Source organism: Periophthalmus magnuspinnatus, chromosome 21 (assembly GCF_009829125.3).
Source record: "Periophthalmus magnuspinnatus isolate fPerMag1 chromosome 21, fPerMag1.2.pri, whole genome shotgun sequence".
Taxonomy (NCBI): Eukaryota; Metazoa; Chordata; class Actinopteri; order Gobiiformes; family Gobiidae; genus Periophthalmus; species Periophthalmus magnuspinnatus.
Genome location: NC_047146.1, coordinates 18,634,025 through 18,654,353, shown reverse-complemented (window position 1 = coordinate 18,654,353; position 20,329 = coordinate 18,634,025). Strand labels below are relative to the sequence as shown.

The 20,329-nt window shown below is 41.4% G+C and overlaps 2 protein-coding genes across 2 annotated transcripts in view; one reads left to right on the top strand and one right to left on the bottom strand.

The window, feature by feature from the left end:
• Positions 1 to 19,209, top strand: part of si:ch211-45c16.2 (mitogen-activated protein kinase kinase kinase 13) — a 49,055-nt gene extending 29,846 nt beyond the window's left edge. The window contains exons 3-15 of the mRNA XM_033987510.2: positions 6,870 to 7,582; positions 8,351 to 8,534; positions 8,963 to 9,154; positions 9,488 to 9,646; positions 10,056 to 10,214; positions 10,430 to 10,538; positions 10,627 to 10,736; positions 11,480 to 11,596; positions 11,911 to 12,054; positions 12,570 to 13,299; positions 13,670 to 13,737; positions 14,351 to 14,642; positions 15,394 to 19,209. Coding sequence (XP_033843401.1) covers positions 6,937 to 7,582; positions 8,351 to 8,534; positions 8,963 to 9,154; positions 9,488 to 9,646; positions 10,056 to 10,214; positions 10,430 to 10,538; positions 10,627 to 10,736; positions 11,480 to 11,596; positions 11,911 to 12,054; positions 12,570 to 13,299; positions 13,670 to 13,737; positions 14,351 to 14,642; positions 15,394 to 15,492 — 3,009 coding nt within the window. The 5' untranslated portion in view covers positions 6,870 to 6,936 and the 3' untranslated portion in view covers positions 15,493 to 19,209. The remainder of the gene's footprint in view (positions 1 to 6,869; positions 7,583 to 8,350; positions 8,535 to 8,962; positions 9,155 to 9,487; positions 9,647 to 10,055; positions 10,215 to 10,429; positions 10,539 to 10,626; positions 10,737 to 11,479; positions 11,597 to 11,910; positions 12,055 to 12,569; positions 13,300 to 13,669; positions 13,738 to 14,350; positions 14,643 to 15,393) is intronic.
• Positions 1 to 20,329, bottom strand: part of ddx18 (DEAD (Asp-Glu-Ala-Asp) box polypeptide 18) — a 125,128-nt gene that overhangs the window by 71,192 nt on the left and 33,607 nt on the right. The gene's annotated exons all lie outside the window — the stretch shown is intronic.

The window sequence follows — 20,329 nt, the reverse complement described above, 5'->3', positions numbered from 1 at the left end:
TTTTTTATACAGAATGATATCAGTCTGGTCCCCACATCCTCCGTTGCCGCTCAGTCAAACATGATCTTGCAGATCATTTTTTTTCAGTGACAACTGTGAAATGAAGGAGCTCCTTGGTCACCTATGATTTGGAAATACAATCAAATTTATCTCACCTCAGATTAACAGAGTTTAGTGGTTTGCTCATTGATTTTGAAGGAATTCGAGATGTTTTTTTTTTTTTATCTCCCTGTGATATTTTTTCCTTTCTTTTCTTTCCAATATGGACAAACCATGCGTGTCCTTGATTGGGTAATCCACCTGTCAATCAGGCCCATTTTTAAACTGAGAGATTCATTCGGTGACCAGACACATCTTCGTAAAGTATTGAAGAAGTGTGTAATAAACATACCAGGATCATGTAGAGCGGGTCAATACGAACATTTTAAGACCAAAATAACGAGACTGACAGCAGCAGTTACAGACAGAAGGGCGACAGTTTTCGATGGTGTGTCGATGGATCCTAAAGGGCGTCCATACTCACTTCCTAGTTGGAACGCGGCGGCTAGCAGATTAACTATGTCCACTTATACACAGTCTATGATTCTAGTCCTCTGTGCTCTTTCTGATTGGTCACTCCTTCAGTACTGTTGCTGATTGGTCTTCCCCTCAGTGCTTTTTTGATTGGTTCCTCCCTCAGTGCTGTTTGTATGCCTCAGTACTGTTTCTGATTGATAGTTTTCTCAGCTCTGGTTCTTATTGGTTGTTGCCTCAGTGCTGTTTCTCTGTTCTGCTTCTGATTGGTCTATTTCTCTGTGCTGTTTCTGATTGGTCACTCCCTCAGTGCTCTTTCTGAAGGTCAGGACGGATGCTGTGTCGTCATGGAGACCTGTGAATGATGCTGCAGGATGGTGTGGGGGTCTAAATTGGGCCTTTTGTCAGTGGAGCAGCTGTCACCTAAAGGACCTCCCCCCGGTGGTGTCAGTGGGGTTGGGTCTTAATGAGGAGGGTAGTGGGAGACACGCACATGGGACCCGGGTCGTGGAGGGACGAGGGAGGAGGGGGGGGCATGGAGAGAGGAGGAGCAGCCGCGGGGGTTTCATACATCTAAGGGCAACATCAGGAAGAACTGTGGAGATCTGCGGTAGATATTTTTATCACCAGAAAAAGGTTAGACACACATTTGCTATTTGGTATGCTAGCAGCGGTTCTCAAACTGTGAAATGCAGGCTTCTTCTTGGTTTAAAGACGCATTTTAGTCCTGGTTTAGATCTGGTTTCAAGCTGGTTTTGTGCTGTAGTAATCATGTTATAGAATTTGTTTAGTGTCTAGCTTTGTGCTTGTTTACATCCTGTTTTACTCCCGGTTTAGAAAAGATCTGTAGAACTTGGTGTAACTTAGAACACCAAATATTTAAAAGCTGGAGACATTGGCTTGAAATATGTTTCTTGCTTTGCAAATGATAAAATTTACTCTTTTTGTCAGCCATATGTATATTTTGTGATTTTTTGTTAACTATACTTTCAATTCTAATCAAGTAATAATCAGCTAATATTCTCTTTCAAGATGCCTCACATTGTATCTTAACTGGTACATATGAGAAAGAGACTGAAATCTGAACGGAGCTTGGGTCAAGGGAGGGTCAGAGGACAGAGGTACGGGACACGCCTGGTGAATGTGTGTGTGTGCGGCCTGTGGTCAGTCAGCCAAGCCCCATCCAGTCTCTGCTTCAGTCTGGACAAGAGCAGTTAGACTACCAAAAACTAAGAAAGGTTGTCTAGATTCTTTGACTTTAACAATATTCGTACAACTACCTTTGCCCAGCATTGTGCTAGAAACTTTAATTGATCTCAATGATAACACAAGCAAATTTAAATCGACAATCTACACGTCTGTGGCAGTAAGAGGGCATGGTGCTGAAGAGGAGTCACCGCTGTCTTGTTTAGGTGAAAGCTCTGAGTCACGACCACAGCTTTATTTTCCGTATGTCCTTGCGTTTTTACTTAAATCTACAATTTGACAAAAAGTCCAGTCTCTGCTTCCCTCCTGCCTCTGTGTGTGTAGTGCTGTCTGTCCTGTCTGTTTTCTCACCATTTATGAGTGAATCTTAAGATCTGATTTAGCGCACCGACAGCTCACATGTTACTGCCGATAGCGATAACATGTAAACGCTTTTAGGCTTAATATATTACACAAACTCATTCCAAACTTTAAATGTGGGTTATTGGTCTTATCAACACACTAAAAACTTGATCCTGACAACCTGCTCTTTATTTCTACCTGTCAATGTTTTTAATAAGATGGAAGAAAAATCTAACCGAAAATTGAGATCAATCAATGTGGGGAAACAAATCATGATTCTTTTTTTTCCCCATCTCGCTCAGGCCTAGTTATATGATAGCTGTGTTTATTAACTATCATAGCTCCATGTAAATGTAGTGAATGATTCTGGCGAAAAAAAAAAAAAAAAGACAAAAGGCAGAGGAGGTTCTTATAGTATCACTAGATGATGACAACATACCTGTGTACTTAGAGGACATTTTGAGATTAAAAGAGGGTGAAACTAAATGGAGACACAAAATTTTATTCTATTTATTTCTATTTTGTGTGATTTGACAAAAACCCATAGTAGGAGTGGAGCTAGTGACAATAATAATGAGTTACCTGCCGTTGTGCACAGAGCCTATTTGAACCCTAATTTAACAACATCATGAGATTGTTCGATGAGTTTAGTAGTACATGTTTCAGTCTCTGCGCAGATGTTATTGCTCCTGCACTTATTTATAATTTTGAGCTGTGAACTCAAATTTGATGTTAGGAAATAAATGCAATATTGTCTGAAAAAAAATAAATTAGATATTTTGTTATTGGGTGTTAAAAGTTTGTGTGATTGATTGAGTGTTCTGATCTCAGACTGGTCTGGACTTCTGCTGTATACTCTAGGGTTATGATTTGTTTGACAGGAAGTGTGTGTGCAGGGGGAGGGTAGGGGCATGGAGCTCTGGACAGGATTAAAGGATCAGTGCTGATTTCTCCTCCTCCCATCTCCCTTTCTCTGTAGATCTGCATTCTGAATAGTTTCCCTAAGGTCTGGGTGACAGCATATAACATACAGTATACTTGTGGGGCAGACCAATATTTCTTCTATTATTAGTGTAAGAAAGCTGTTTTAGGTGAACACTTTCTAGAGAATTAAACAATGGCCTTCCACACAATTTTTAATATTGATAGGAATTTCTCTACCTAGAAATTACTATCCTTATGTTTATGAGACACCAGCGAAGTGATATTCCATGTTGAAGTGATGTTTCCATGTTGAAGTGATGTTTCCATGTTGAAGTGATGTTTCCATGTTGAAGTGATGTTTCCATGTCTGGAGATCTGATTGTCGAGCCCCTTATGGCCCCTTACGGCATTAGACCCCCTGTGGCTGCTCCCGCAGGTGGTGGGCCCACATCACTCTTTTGAGCTGTGCCCAGCCGGCCCCGTGAAAGTTGTAAATAGTATTTATCACGGTGTATAATTAGGATGCTAGAAATGCATCAGTTAGGAACTTGAGCATCACTGCAAACAGTTTAAAATGAATTAGCTTTGTTTTTCACATTAGTCGTGATTGTCTCAGTGACCCACCTCTTCCTCCGGCCCTCTCCGCACGTCACCGACTCAGAGCACTGTCCTGGGGGTGGAATTACAGCTCGATTGTCTGGACTCTGGAAGGGCCGGATTTATTGGACACCCGATCAAGCGTTCTCCCCTTGCCCTGCACTCTCAGCAGAAACCTACATAATGCATGAGGCCGAGAGGAAGCTCAGGTTACAGGCTACATCCAGGACGGTATGGGAGATGCTACACGCAGGCAAACAAACACACGCGGCAGAACCCAAAGCCAGCTGCCAGGAAGCAGCTTCAAATGTACCAGTGGGTAACCACATCAACACACAGATGAATGATTAAAGACTAAAGAGCAAATTGGAAAGGGGACCAGAACCAACATCTTCAGAGATTGAGGCATAGACTGTATATTTAAGTGGACTGTGTACCAAATCGGACGTGAGCATGGACGCCAAGTGATTCCATCAGAGTCTGGGTCCAGTTGACTTCTATTGAAAAATTTTCCCCACTCTCCCTGTAACTGCGGCTGTCAAGCTCCTCAATCTGACCGTATTATGCAAAATTTATTGTTGTATTATGTTACATTCACATTTGTTTCATTAATCCATTCATCCAAAATCGTCTTGTGTGAGCATTCAAAAATGGTCCGTTTGCATTTTACCTGGATTGTTGTGTCACACTTAAAAATCTGGACTTATTCTGCACCATTTTTAGACACATAAACCATCACTGGATTCTGTGGTCAAATTGTGTTTACCACTCCAACTCTATTAGCATAGCATTCACATGGGATAAGGGCTTCAATAGTTAACTTTCCCGTTGCTGACAGCAGAGGGAGCTCGAGCGTCTAAATACCTCATTACACTCAGAGGTATATGCATATATTTTAAGTTAGAAAATCAGAAATACTTACCTCAGAGTTACCAAAAGCATAAAAGGGAATTAAATCCATTAAAGAATGCATATTGCATAATATGTATTATTTAAAGTGTTCATTTTTAACCCACTCTCCATGATCCTGGTGTCCCAGCCCTAGACACTGAACTATTCATTTAACATAACATCATACACATTTAAAGCTCCTTGGTAAATCTGGACTAAGCGTTGTCTGCTGCAGCGCACTTAACACTGGGATTAACCAAAAAAAAATTACCCCAATTCTTCTTACTCTGGCTTCTGATATAGAAATTGAACCACTCTGTCCAACACTGCCAAGTCAGTCTGTTATCGAGGGCTATATATAATACTCCCTACAATGGAACCATAGGCAGACTAGACTGTACTAGACTGGGATGGATAACACTATCACAGTGTGTTGAGGGTTCATGTCTCCAGGTGCTGGGTCCTGCTGATGGTAAATAAACTTCACCTGCGTTAGACCTCCAGCATCGTGTCTCTTCTCTTCAACTTTCTGGCTTCTACAATGTATTCTACAACAGCGTCTTCCAGTTCATTTTAGAATTGATTTTAAGATTTTATTGTTTGTTAAAATGTAAAGCTTTGAATATACACAAACATTACACTTAGATCATGCCAAACATTTAAGGAAGTTAAAAGCTGATCTGAAATACTACTATGGGTTTTCTGCTGTGTTGGCCGCCTTCTCGTCCCCATGGAGATGTTATTACTTTGCCTAGAATGTTCCACAGTATAATATTAGACCTACTGATCTCCACAGAGACAAGCCGAGTTACATGTCAGATCTGTGGAGAGTGGAGCGTTGCAGTCCATGATATCTCTTTGTAGTTTAGGCAAAGTATTGTCCCCTCTTTGAACAGATTGTGTGTAATAATACGTTCAGATTAAAATGTGGCCTTCCTCATGGCACAGAGAGGAGGAGAAAGAGGACAGGAGAGAAAAGACAAAGACAGTTGAGAAGAGGATGAGAGAGGGAGAAAAAGAGTAAGAAGGAGAAAGAGAGATGACGAAAGAGATAAAGTCCAGAAAGAGGAGAGAAAGGGAGAGAGATGAGAAGGAGGAGAGGAGAGTGCACAAAGGGAGGAGATAGAGAAAATGGGGAGAAGAAGAGAGAGAGTATAAAGAGGGGAGAGAGGAGAAAGAAATGGGGGGAGGATGGGGAGAGTGAGAGGAGAGAGAAAAGAAGGGGGAGGAGAAACAAGTGAGATGGGGAAGTGAAAGAGAAAGGACAAGAGGAAACAATTGTTCTCTACCCAAGAGAGAGGGTAAGGAAAAGGGATGGTAGAGAGGAAAGACAGGAGGAGAGAGACAGAGAGGAGAGAGAGGAGAGATACGCAGAGAGAACAGAGGAGAGGTGATACTCTGGCCCTTCTTTGTGCTGCTGCTGTGCCAGATGTTGCACTGTGGACTTGCACACAGTTAATCCCTCTGCTTCAGTGTATGTAGATTCTCAGTCACTATTGAAGGTTGCTGGTGCCATTCCAGTGTATGTAACGTTGTGTCCTTGAGCAAGATTCATGGACATAAAATTATCTTAAATTCTGGTGAATAACTTTAAAGAGGAAAGTGCGAGAAGGAGTGCATATAGAGGGTTTTATACATCAGAATATTTTTTAATCTACATATTTGGGTTTTGTTCTTGGGTTTTGTATCTTTTTAAAGTGTTTTTTTTTTTTTTCTAATGGAGCCCCCTGGTTTGTATCAATAAAAAAATTATATGACATGATGTGATTTTGTGGTATATCACCCACCGCTAGTTTTGATAATCTGAAGCAACTGCTTCTATATTTAACTGCAAATTACTTAAAATAAGTTCCCCAATCCCTTATATAGTGTACTGTGTACTAGTTGGCTGTACCAGATTTTTTTCCCATGTACAGTAGTACCACAGATATATTGTAAAAGCAGCTCTTGGGTCAAAATGAAACCGCAGTTTTCTGTCTCTCTAATTCTCTAATGTTTTATCCTCTAAGAATCAGGAAGTGCATTGTTAACATGCTAGTTGTTTTTAACATTATTGTGATGATTTTTTCAATAATAATGTAAAGTGTCTTTCCCCAGTACAGATTGGCTTTTTAGGGGTCAAAATGAGACCGCTGTGTTCTGTCTGCTGGTTTTCTGTTAGCATGCTAATTATTGTCAGCATTATCGTGACTACAAAAGCATTGGTCTCTGGCCGTTGTTACATGTGCCTAGAACTCATTGCGGTGAATAATTAGGATACTCAGAATATGTTGAAAAAGCGAAGAATAACTTTGGATCAATGCAAACCGTTTAACATGAACTAATTCTGTTTTTCTTGTTTTTAAGATGTCAAAATCATTTATAGCCCCTTTAACCCTGCCTTCTTTGTGCCGCAGGTGACATCATCTTCCACTCTTTGGTGCCTGCGCGTTAGCTTGGCTCCCGTGCCCCAGCAGGCAGCCCATGCACCCTCACGACACCATGGGTAGTTCTCCTGAGGTGCTGTCCTGGACCTCCTGCCCTAGCCTGCTTGTGGGCAAGCTCAAGGAGGAGCTCAAACTGTCGGTGGTGGGCGATGCCATGAAGAAGTCCTCCAACAACTCCCCCTATCCCCCGCAAGCTCCACCCACCATGCAGACCCCGCCCCCTCAGATCATCACCGACCTGGCTCCACCCACCCACCTACCCGTGCCGCTGCAGACCCCCGTTGCCGATGAGGACATGCTGGGAGGGGTCAGCCCGCAGAACGTGGCGCTAAGTGTGGACTCGATGCGGAGCGAAGGCGGCCATTTTGACAACAGCGTCCTACAGCTAAGGGAGCAAGAGGAGGGGTCACCCGGGTCTTGCGAGCACGGAGGGGAAGGAGGAGAGGGGGGTAGTGGTGGGGAGGAGCAGACAGGGGAGGGGGAGTGTCCCGAACATCAGCAGGGAGGAGGGGAGGAGGAAGAGAGGAGGCATCAGCACCCACACCCGGATGATATCAAGCTGCACTTCCAGAGGGCAGGCCCGGGGCAGGGGGGGTTCCTGGAGGGGCTGTTTGGGTGTCTGCGGCCGGTCTGGAACATCATCGGGAAAACCTACTCCACCGAGTACAAGCTGCAGCAGCAAGGTGAAGCTATCTTAACCATTCATATACCTAATTACAGACTGTTTATAAGTTTAATATTGTTAGGTTAGTAGGTCATATTGTGAACGTAAAACTAATGAGCGAGAAACATTTCAGTAACTTTACAGGAGAGGTAAAAAAAGGTCTAAACATAAAGATACACTATGTTATGGTGGTCCACCGCTTGTCTCCATGGAGACTCACCCACCAACAGTAAGAATGAATGTTATTAGAGTTTTTTTCAGTAATAAAAACTCTTAAATTTTGGTGACATCATGAAAGACTGCCCTGATTACAACCAGGAGTTTCTGATTACAAACACTTGGCTGCAACACTCATACTCCAAAACCCCGCCCTTCCTCCCCATTACTCTCCCCTTTAGTCCTCCAGGACTCCAGGAGTATGTTCAACTTATTTAATTCTTAAGTAGAAGTAGTTCCAAATATGGGGGGCATTAGTACAAATTATTTACATAATTTCACATCAGACTGAAAGCCCAGGGCCATAGCTGTGATCTGCATGTACATTCAATTATTTTTATTTATGAAAATATCAGACAATGTAAGAGTTCTACTACAGTCAGGTTGTGTTCACATTTGTCGGGTTTGACCTCATTTTAGTCCTGATGTGGACTCAGTTTGTTCCTGTCATAGTCTACACTCAACTCTGATCTGGTCCTGATTTTCAAACAGTCAAACTTGTTTTCTGTGTGGAAATTAGTTTGTCATTTAGCGTTGGCCTTGTTTCTCATGTTGTGCTGTGTACTTGCAGACATGTGGGAAGTCCCATTCGAGGAGATCTCAGAGCTGCAGTGGCTGGGCAGTGGGGCACAGGGTGCAGTGTTCCTGGGCAAGTTCCGCTCTGAGGAGGTGGCCATCAAGAAAGTGAGAGAGCAGAAGGAGACAGACATCAAGCACCTGAGAAAGCTCAAGCATCCCAACATCATCAGCTTCAAGTAGGTCCCCTTCCATCTTACATTTTTTTAGATAAACATTTTAATTATGTAAATGAATTCATATACATATATGTTTTATAAATAGTCGGTATGATTTATATTGTTTTAATGTCTGTATGAAATTACCCCAGGAAGATTAGCTGGCCCTTGTACAGCTAATGAGGATCCTAGTAAAAGAAAATAAAATGTGACTTTTCTAGCAGGGGCCTATCACCTGCTTGTCTCTATGTAGAGGATATTGTTTTGTCTGTGTGTATGTTCTGCATTATTATTTCAAGCTTTATAGAACATTTTCAATGTGACCGATATACGAAATATCAAATAATCATAGAATAGATAATACTTTATTGTCATGTTAGAGATCTAAAATTTGTTTAGGAAGCTCAAGCACCCCTGGTGGTCCTTAAACCTGTGTGTCTGTTCCTCAGGGGAGTGTGCACGCAGGCACCCTGTTACTGCATCATTATGGAGTACTGCGCTCAGGGCCAGCTGTATGAGGTGCTACGTGCAGGCAGGAAGGTCACCCCCCGCCTGCTGGTGGACTGGGCCTCAGGCATCGCCAGTGGAATGAACTACCTGCACCTGCATAAGATCATCCACCGTGACCTCAAGTCCCCCAAGTGAGTCTTGTTCAGCCACACATTTAAGGAACACGGTCTGCCCCAAGTCCCACTCTGAAACCTAAATAAGGAACTCTCAAATATCTCATTCATTACATAGCCCTGCACTCTCTAGTGGACTATTCAGTGCATTCACAGAGCGATTCGGACACTCATTACATACATATTATATTATTATTACATGAAATAACTATTTATCACTAACTGCCATTTAAGTATATATGAACTAATATAACACACAATAGAAAATCTGATAATAATGTAGTTGGTGTGAAATATTTATCCAGTAGGTACCATTACAAATCCTGCTTATGTGTGTGTGTATGTTTGCAGTGTGCTGGTGACTCAAAACGACACCATAAAGATCTCAGATTTCGGCACATCCAAAGAGCTCAGCGACAAAAGCACCAAGATGTCCTTTGCTGGGACGGTGGCCTGGATGGCCCCAGAGGTCATCCGCAATGAGCCTGTGTCCGAGAAGGTGGACATCTGGTAAGACATCAGCCACTCATGCTCAAGGCAGAAGGACATAGCAGGTTTTCCTATCCAACTCCACTCAACTAATCTGTTATTTACTGAGGACATATCAGATCATAGAGAGCTCTTTTGGGTTTAATGCAAGCTGGTTTTAGTTGTAGAATCTGGCAACCCCTCAAAAAAGCAAGGAGCTCATTCTGCTAACTGAACAGATAATCGTCGTGAGAACCAAAACACCAAATTATTCCACAAACAACTTGGCCAACATGTCCAATGTTTTTGCAATTAAGAATAAATCAGCACTACAATTTGATGTAAGCTTGTTCACTTTGTATCTGGGGACACAGATAGTTCATGTTTATAAAATCTGAAATGAAAATTCTACATGCTATGTGTCCTGTGTGACTCTGGTGGCTGTGTGCAGGTCCTTTGGTGTGGTGCTGTGGGAGCTGCTCACAGGAGAGATCCCCTACAAAGACGTGGACTCATCGGCCATTATCTGGGGAGTGGGCAGTAACAGCCTGCACCTGCCTGTACCCTCCACCTGTCCCGATGGCTTCAAGATCCTCATGAAACAGACCTGGTGAGAGCAAAAAACAGGACTGAACCAGGACTAATCCTGGACTGAACCAGGGCTGAATCAGGACTGGGTCAGGTGTGAACCTGTACTAAAACAGGACTGGACCAGGGCTAAAATAGGACACGCTCTAGATGTGTCCAGGACTGAATCATAAATAAAACCAGGCCTAAGCCATGACTGAACCAGCATAAATGTTGTACTTTTGTTTGTTGTTTCAGGCAAGGGAAGCCAAGGAACCGACCGTCGTTCAGACAGATCCTCCTGCACCTGGACATTGCCTCAGCAGATGTTCTGGGAACCCCTCAGGAGACCTACTTCAAGTCTCAGGTCTGAAGCTGGCCTGATACCTGTTCTGGTTGTCTGACTCCTTCTCACTCGACATTTAAATGCTGAGTTGTTGTGTGTTGCTTTCCAGGGAGCCTGGAGGGACGAGGTAAAGAAGCACTTTGAGAAGATCAAGAGTGAGGGCACGTGTATCCACAGACTGGACGAGGAGCTGATCCGTCGGCGCAGGGACGAGCTCAGGTCAGGAGAACACTGGAAATAATCTATTATTATAGTTTAGGTGATACATCGTGTCTTTATTGCCTGGTCATAGCTCAAATTTGGTTTAGAAGGGGCTCTATCTGGAACTAAACCTGTTTTAGCCTTGTTTTAGTCCTGGATTAGTCCTTGTTAAGGTGCACTATGTACTTTTCCGGTGAAGGTTCTGTCACTTGCTTGTTTCACTGTATGGCATTAAACTTATCTATCGTCATGGAAACAAGTAGGTTATACCACCAGGGTATTCTGTTTCTTTTCAAACCACATGCTTTGACTAACAGAGGATTGCTGTAGACCATTAAAAAGACACAAAGCCTAGCCCTATAATACTGTAATACTGTAGTGTCTTGTTACTATGCTACAGTTAGGGTTGGCAAGTGTTGAAAATCAGAAACTAATTGATACTAAAACTAGTATGGATTTTAGATACTCATTTGTACATTTATATAGTGCTTTTTTGGAGACTTAGAGACACAGTGCGTTATTCATTCACTCCACACTTGGTGGTAAGCTACTATTCTTGCCACTGCTGCACTGGGGCAGACTGACGGAATCGAGGCTGCCAGTTTGCATCATAGGCTTTTCTGTTGACCACCAATCACTCTCACACACCACTTTCATACTAGGTAATACGGGTGAAGTGCCTTGCCTAAGGATGTAACAACAATTTTTGCAGCTGGTGCCTCATTCTCCTCATTCACATTGTCCCACATATATTCTGTTAGGCACGCTCTGGATATCCGGGAGCACTACGAGAGGAAACTGGAGCGAGCCAATAACCTGTACATGGAGCTGAGTGCCATCATGCTGCAGCTGGAGGTGCGCGAGAAGGAGCTCATGAAGTAAGATACTTTCATGCTTAAAGGGGACTTATGCTTTTTTGTGCATTTTTTTATATTACCTAAAACATATGTAGATTATTATTTTCCAGTTCATTGTAAACAGTAACACAGATCTAAAACAGCGCAATAATAGAAAACAGGTCCTTTGACTTCACTGTAACAAGCAGCAGATTTTTATTTACTAATTACTATTCACAATGTTTTTCAGAAAAATTACAATTACATATTTTCCTAGAACAGTAGATACCATTGGCTTAGTTTTGACTTATTTAAAATTGATTGCTGAGTCTTTTTGTCCTGCTGCTGCCCACCAGGAGAGAGCAGGCAGTAGAAAAGAAGTATCCCGGGTCGTATAAGCGGCACCTCGTCAGACCCATCGTGAGGCCCAATGCTGTGGAGAAGCTCATCAAGAAGAAAGGCAGCCTGTCCCACAAGCCCGGATTGCCCCAGACTAAGAGGTTCGGTTTTCTTAAAAGAAAGGAGTTTTACAGTACATTTGTTTAGTTTTATGTTTTCATTTTGTAAACCAAGAGGGCTGCAACAGTTTTTTTTAGGTAATATAATGGTGCAGAGAATATGCTGTGCCTGTAGTTTAGATCTCTACAAACATTTTCTGAAATGTTCATGTTTGTCAGATGACCCTCTCTTTGTCCCCATGGAGTCTTACTCTGTGCAAAAGCTGCTAGTTTAAACCTCTACAAACATGTTCCGTAATGCATAGTAGTTTTGGATTAGTTTAGCTTAGTTTGGATGAGTACTTCAGTGTTCAGTTCTCAAATGTCAAAGCTCCTGGACGTGTTTATAATGCATTTTATATGAATGAAAAGAACAAATGAAGATAGTCATCTCATTTGATATTTTCCAATAATGTTAAGGACTATTTGCCTACAGGAGTAAGGGAGAAGATTGAAATGAGTTTGAAAATGTTTTGTAATTCAAACATTGAACATTCCTTGTGTCTTCTTCATATTAGGCCGGACCTGCTGCGCTCTGAGGGCATCCCCAGCCTGGACCCCCTCCCCACCCCTTCTCCTCTGTCGGCCAGCCCCAAAGTTTCCACTCCCCCAGGAAAGTCCCGCTATAGAAGCAAGCCTCGTCACCGCCGCGCTAACAGCAAAGGCAGCCACAGCGACTTCCCCGGAGCCCTCAGACCTAACACGGGGCCCCTGGAGGACACACAGTCTATACAGGACCTGCCCCCTGTCCACCCGCTTCAGGACACCTCCAGAGAGGTACGCGACGGCCCCTTCCTCCCTCTGCGGGGCCGAGAGGAAGCTGTTGTTAACTGTGCCAACAACCTGCGCTACTTTGGCCCTGCGGCGGCTCTCAGGAGCCCACAGAGTGACCACATGCAGCGCCGCGTGTCAGAGTCCAGTCCTGACCTCATCTCCACTGCGGTGGATGCACACACACGCCAGAGGACCCCTTCTACGGGCTCCAACCCTAGTGCAGGGGCCGGCTCTCTGTGTCCCTGCCAGGCACACCCCTTCTCTGGGTGCCAGCGCTGTCAGGTCCCCCCGCCCTCCTCCAGCCTCCTGGATGTTCCCACCTACCCTCAGGAGGGCACCACGACCCCTGCAGTGCCCACTAAAGAGACAGGCTCAGAGGCAGAGGACAGGCCTTTGGGAGGGCATCCGGAGGGTTTTAAACCCTCCTGCCCTGTTCCCACACCACTGTCCCGCACCATCAGACCGCTCAGGAAGGTATGCTTCCTAAGTTTTATGCTTTTACCATGGTGTAATATGTGCAATGTTATGTTACCTGTGTCAAAGCTGGTGTACAGGCATATTGTGTAAAGTTTCTGTCATTACATCCTCATATACAGTTGAAACCAGACATTTACATACACTATATAAAAGACACATACGCATAAGAATTGTCTAAAAAAACATCTCATTATTCTGGCATTGAGCAAATAAATAATTAAATAATAATAATTTTGGTAATTCTAATTGACCTAAAACTGGAAAACTTTAGTCTGCTTTCATGTCAGACACTGATTGAAAAAAGCATATGTGTCTTTTTATATAGTGTATGTACACTTGTGGTTTTAAACCTGTGGTTGTGTCTCAGGGTGATGATTCTTCAGAAGAAGAGGAGGGAGAGGTGGACAGTGAGGTGGAATTTCCACGGCGACAGAGGTAAATGCAAACACATTTGATTAGGGATGGTTTTGATTAAAAAAAAATCTGTTTTTGGATTTGGTAAATGCCAAATCACAATGCTCATATTCAGTTCACTAGATTTCTGTTGGCTTAGTTTCAAGGGCAGGGTACTTTCTTGGTTTAAAATAATTTTTTGATATAAATTAAGTAAAAAAAAAAAACTAAAACAAAAAAACACCTATTTATTCTTTGAACCTGGTTCATTCATGCCTTAAGATCATTTGAATTTGTGTTATACGTTATTATTATTATTATTATTATTATTATTATTATTATTATTATTATTATTATTATTAATAATAATAATAATAATAATAATAATACGCTTTACAGGTTTGTCGAAACCTCTCAAAGTGCTACACTTTTGTCATGATTCATTCACACCATGCTTGTTGGTGGTAAGCCCTGCCCTGGGGCAGGCTGACAGAAGCGAGGCTGCCAATTTGCATCATCGGCCTCTCCGACCACCACCAACACACACGCGCCACAGAAGTGGGAATTGATTTTGCTGTTTTGTCTGTACATTTGTTTAAGTGTAGAAATGAGTACTTCTTCTTCCAATTGATCACTTTTGTCTCTGCTTCTCCAGGCCTCACCGTTGTATGAGCAGTTTCCAGTCGTACTCCACCTTCAGCTCGGAGAACCTGTCTGTATCTGATGGAGAGGAGGGGAACACCAGTGAGCACTCTCACAGCGGGCCTCTGGAGCGCCTCAGTGCCAGTCAGGAGGAGCACCTGGATGAGCTGCTGTCCCACACCCCCGATATCCCCATCGATATCTCCACCCAGTCTGACGGCCTGTCCGACAAGGAGTGTGCCGTACGCAGGGTCAAGACGCAGATCTCTCTGGGCAAGCTGTGCTCCGACGAACACAGCTACGAGGTAAGAGCTCTACTGTCTGTGGGTGTGTGATACTGTATATGCCCTCTGTGGGGTGTACTACAAGTCATAGGTGGAGCACTGCTGTGTCTGTGCTAGGAAGCAAAAATGTATAATTAAATTGGCCCTACATATAGGTAAAATTCTTCAGCTAAGGTGGCCCTGACCAAGCATAGCTATAGATGTGGGGATGGGGGGTGTGGTCTAGGGTGAAAACACTGTTAATTCAATGGAAAACATAAGTTTTCCCATCTTTTAACACATATCCTGGAGGAATCTGAATATTTTAAGCACAACAAATTTAAGTCGGGTCATTTGACAAATGTTGGTTCTGTTGATGTTAAAATACAGTAGGTGGAGCTAGGATGGCAGCATGTGGTACGCAGCTACTGTTAACATTCAATTTTTAAAATTTTAACCACTGAATCATTTTTTTTTTCTTTTCCATGTCTTCCTGTCTGTATTTGGCTGCTCTAGTAGTTGTTGAACAGAGTGTGATAGAGCAGCTTGTCTACATTAAAATGAATGGTTTGATTGTTAAATATACCAGTAAATTATTTTTGTCAGACTCTGAAGTAGGTGACATGTAAACTTGTAAAGGAGGTAAACAGACTCACTCGTCTGACAAAAATAATTGATATTTAACTGACAGGAAGAACCTTTACCATTGATTCAATAATATGGATGTGTTCCAACCTTCTGTTAAAAAAATCCATATCGAAAAGGCTCTAGTAACCTGTCCCTGTGCTTTCAGAACCCTCTGCAGTTCGGAGACTCAGACTGTGACTCCTCTGAGGCAGAATGCTCTGATGCCACCATCAGGAACAACAAGGGCCCTCCCTCCTCGTGGTAATGGGCCCTCTGTCCTCGTGGTAATGGGCCCTCCTTCCTCGTGGTAATGGGCTCTCCTTCCTCATGGTAATGGGGCCCATGAGGCGCTCCTTTCTCCGGGCTCTCTTCGTGTCTGGATGCTCTCTGCTCAGCAATAACTCCACAAAACTCCTCTCAATCAAGCTCCCCAAGAACAAGTCCACCATGCTATTTTCCATCTCCGCTCACTACTTATAGCATCCAGGCAACCCATGGCAGGGATCCCCTTTTTGAATGATATTGTACAGTAGATAGAGATGCATTCATACATTTATTTTTGTCCAAGTTTTGAAAGAAAATTCAGGATTATCTTGTAAATAGGAGCTATTGTACCATAGGCTGTTGGGTGGGAAAAAGACTAAATAAGGCATTTGAATCCCCAACTGTTACTAGCCTGTCTGAACAACCATTTTTAGCTTACCATGAGCTTAGCTAGCTTCCCAAAACTCTCCCACATTTTGCACTGTGGCCCGGAAAAGTGAACGCTTGAATTAAACGTATGAACACCAGCATGAACAAAAGCAAACAAAACAAAAATAAACTCTCAGTTTTTTCGCAGAATTTTTTGCTGAGCTGTGCTAGCATGGCGCTCGGACAGCTAACGCTAGTGCACAACTGCATGGAGAGATAAACAGCGCCATTCCCATAAGTTTTAATGGAGCAAACGGCAAAAAACAAGTGATTTTTTTGTTTTGTTATTCCAGTTGATATTTTGAGTATCATTAGACATCTCAGGATCGAACCAGGACTGTGACCAAGTGGAGCGGACCAACTTGAGTACTGTAGGCTAGAATGTGGCGGACCATGCAGGGATATTAATTTAAGTGCTTGGTCTCGAAAAGCAACCCTTTATCACTGTAACCATGTGGCGAGTTGGGAGTTTGTGTGGTGTCCCAGGGGTATGTGCAACCAACTAAGCAATTTTATTTTCCTTATATATTTTTATTGGCTGTTCACAAATGAGCTTTAATTCCAGTATCCAAAAGAAAAATTCACTAATGTTGAACCCCCCCTATCTCAGTTAAAAATTACATCAATGATGTGTTGTGAACATGTGTAAAATTGGACATGACTTGAAAGGTAGATAAATATTAATACAAATACCAGCTAGATAAATATCTAATATTTGGATGGAAAGAACAAATTTTCTTGCAAAAATTAACAAAAAATACCTTTAAATGTACTGCTTCAGAAGTCTACGTATGTTAAAGGGAGCATATTAGGTAAAATGTACATTTTAACCATGTTATGCTCATGGTGTTCCCTCATCGTCAGGTTAATCAAAGTTGTAAATTGATTGTTTCACGTATATTTGAGTAATCATGTATTATTTTGCATTTGAGGTGCTCAGAAAATTCCAGTTTTCACTTACTCTCCATCTCTGCCCACTTTTCTGTACAGATTAGTTAAAAAATTCAGACTCTGGGTTACACATGTAGAGTTCAAAATGTCTCATAGTCATTATATAATAATTAAAACAAGTAGGTGAAAGTCCACAGCTTTCTACAGTAACATGCCATTATGAAGAGGTGAGTCCATTCTGCAGTTTTGAAGAGTCAAATGACCTGTTTCTAACAAGTAATGTATGTTATAGTTTAATACTAAATATGAGAAAATTTTTTAGAAAAATCAGCATAATTTGTCTTCTTTAACAGTCTGTTATTTAATTTAGCCCCTGCTGCTGCTGAAAAGGCTCTCAGGTGGAGGTGCCCACGTCTTCAGGCGTCTATCAGGCTTGGCTCATGTAGGCCTCCCCCCAGGTCTGGTTCACTGTCTTATGTGTCCATGCTCAGGTTTATTCTGTTGTTTGTCTTAAATGACAAATAGAAGCAATATATGATCCACTAGATGGAGACAGTCACAGCAATCAAAAATGAACTAGATTATTATTTAAAAATATGATTCTGAAGCTATTTAATATAGATTTTGTGTTTTATTAAGTTATGTTTATTAATTTTTGACCTGTCAAATGTTTACTCTTTTTTTTTTTATTTAAGGATCTGTTAACTTGCGCATATGAGACCAATATTAATAATAGCAATGTTAATTTAGCACTTTGATTTTTTTTTTTTTTTTACATGTATTAATATTATTTTTTGTTATTTTTATGTAATTACTTAAATTCAAAATAAGTATTATACAATGCCCTCCACTGATATGGGCACCCTTAACAAATAAGAACAGTGATACCCCTATACTATAGCTTGGTAGTTTGGTCTGTTACCAAGTTACCCTCACCCCCACCACTGTTTATTCGTACATGAGTGAAGGGCATTATATATTTTCTTGTTTTGACCTGGGACACTGCACTTAAGTTTGAGTTATGTCTCCCTTGTTTGAGGATGTGGCGTTTTTCTGTGAACCTAAAATGTTTGAGTGTACCGACCACTCACAGCTCCCGCTAGTGTTAGCTTGGTGTAATAATTATTATCAAATGATGAAAATGTGCCGTGGATTGTCCCTTATGTGTTTGAAAACCTTTCACCAAGCAGTATGGCTACACTGTTCCAGAGCCAAGAATGTGGCAATGTCCTCAGTATTCTATATTTATTCTATAAGAAATATCCAAGAGCTAAATCCACAATTGTTGAAACTGATCATTTATTTTAAATGATGTCCATTATTCTTCAGTATAATTCAGTAACCAGTATTTTCCTACATCCATCAGTGCTCAAAATGAGGAAATGTAATTAACTGTGTTTAAAACCAAACTGCGTAACATTTGTTGTTTTTTTACAGCACTTTTCTTATATTATTATTACTAGAAGCTACTCTGGGCATCTTTTTTATGGAGGGAAACCTGGCTTGTCTGCACAAATATGTTATCTCTTTCTTTGGAATATTCCACAGCATGGCATTTAATATTTCTGTCTTTGTTTTATTTCATGACATTTTAATTATCAAAAAATGTGAAAAACAAGCATTCTTACTGTGAGCGTCTCTCCACAGATCTGATGTGTAATTTGACCTTGTGATACCACCTTCTGAACAGATTTAATGCCATACTGTGGAACATTCTTGGCAAAGCAATAACATGTCCATGGAGACAAGCAGGTAGCAGACACTCCTCTAGAAAAGTTTTGCGGCGTAGCTTTAAGATGATTTTAGAAACATTTTCCAATTACTGTTAGACTCTGTTTGAAACTATAACTTTATTAAGTAGGGATCCATAATGTATTTCTTGCTCCATGTCACATACTGCTTGGTGGAAACTCCAAAATGCCTAGTTTTTCTAACCATGTCCACCGTCTTCTCCCCTCGTGAACAAACCCCCTTATGTACGAGTGTTGTTTTAATGAAGGAACTCCAATTATGATTTTCTTTGTAGCTGGCCTACATATGTAATTCTCTACTTTAATTTATTACAATGATCTATTACAATGAGTGTTCTTTTTGCATTTATGGCAGCTTTTGTTGTGGTGACCTCTCCTGACCAGTGTTACCCCGGAAGCACAATTGATCGGTGGACAGTATTGTTGAGAGACTTGGATATCATTTGCATTGGTTCCATATATACTTACATGAACAAAGCAGGGTATTACGGGGTATTCTCCTGTCCAACTGTGACTCCATGTTGCCTCTCCATGTGGTTTTAGTTCCAGCCCAAAGCCGGCCTCCTCGTCCTGTATTCTGTGTACAGTGCAATGGGACAAACCAGAGCAAACAGCTGCATGGAATAAACGCTGATGTGCTGTACCCAACCCTCTGTGTCAATGGTGTTTCTTGTGTCAATCATAATGTCTTTGATTTGAAGAATGTAACAAAGTAATTTCGCTCTATAAGTTATATGCCGATTTTCACAAGTACAGCACAGAATTTCCACACCTAAAAAACAATTGATATAGAGAAAGAGTTTTATTTAAAAGATTTACTAGGGGTAACTTTTCTGAAGTGCCTGCTATGCTTGCCTCCATTTGCTTAGGTTCCACACGCAGTATAGCATTAAATCTATGACAGATCATATCTGTGGGGAGGAGGGGCCTCTTACAAAAAGCATGTTTGTTTAAAAAAAAAACCCAAACATTCAGTTAATCCAATTCATCTGGTTTTATGTTGTTTCATTTTTGTTTGTTTTTTAGCAATAAAAACAGTACTTGTCATTGAATAAATAGGTTATGTCACACTGTGGAACACTCAATTCAAAGTAGTCTCCTTGGATACAAGCATGTAGCATACCATTCATTCGAAAAGCTGCACGGTGCACCTTTAATTTACCATCTTTTTTTTTTTTTTTTTTTGTGGTTTCTTTTTAATAAAGCTCAAAGTGATACTTGACTGATGCTCCTATTGGAAAATAACAGGTGCAGTGTGCAAAATGTACCAGCAGAGGGCTCCATTCATCTACAATCTCTCCACTTGGAAACTCCACATACACAATTCAAAAGGACCACATAACAAGATAACCATTTATATCTAAATGATGATAGGCTAAATAAAGAGTTATATTTGCAATTAATTCGTAATCCCTAAGAAGCACGATTTTTATGGCTAAATTTGCTGATATTTAACAAAGACTCTCCCTGTACCCTGGTAGACTTCTGAAACTAACTTATCATTATCTGCTCAGTGGTCTCCAGTTACTCTTTGACTTTGTAGGTGGTTTATATTTGTGCTGTGGCGCAGAGGGAGATTCCACACAAAGCCCACAGTTATTTATAGACTTTGGTACGAAACAGGAAGTAAGGAAACAGGTGTCCACTAGTTTGGACAGAGCCAACTTGAAAAGTAGCAGAGCCAAATAAGAATATAAGTATGTACGAAATTGGTAAAAAAAAAAAAAAATAATAAAATAAAATAATAATAATAATAATAATAATAAT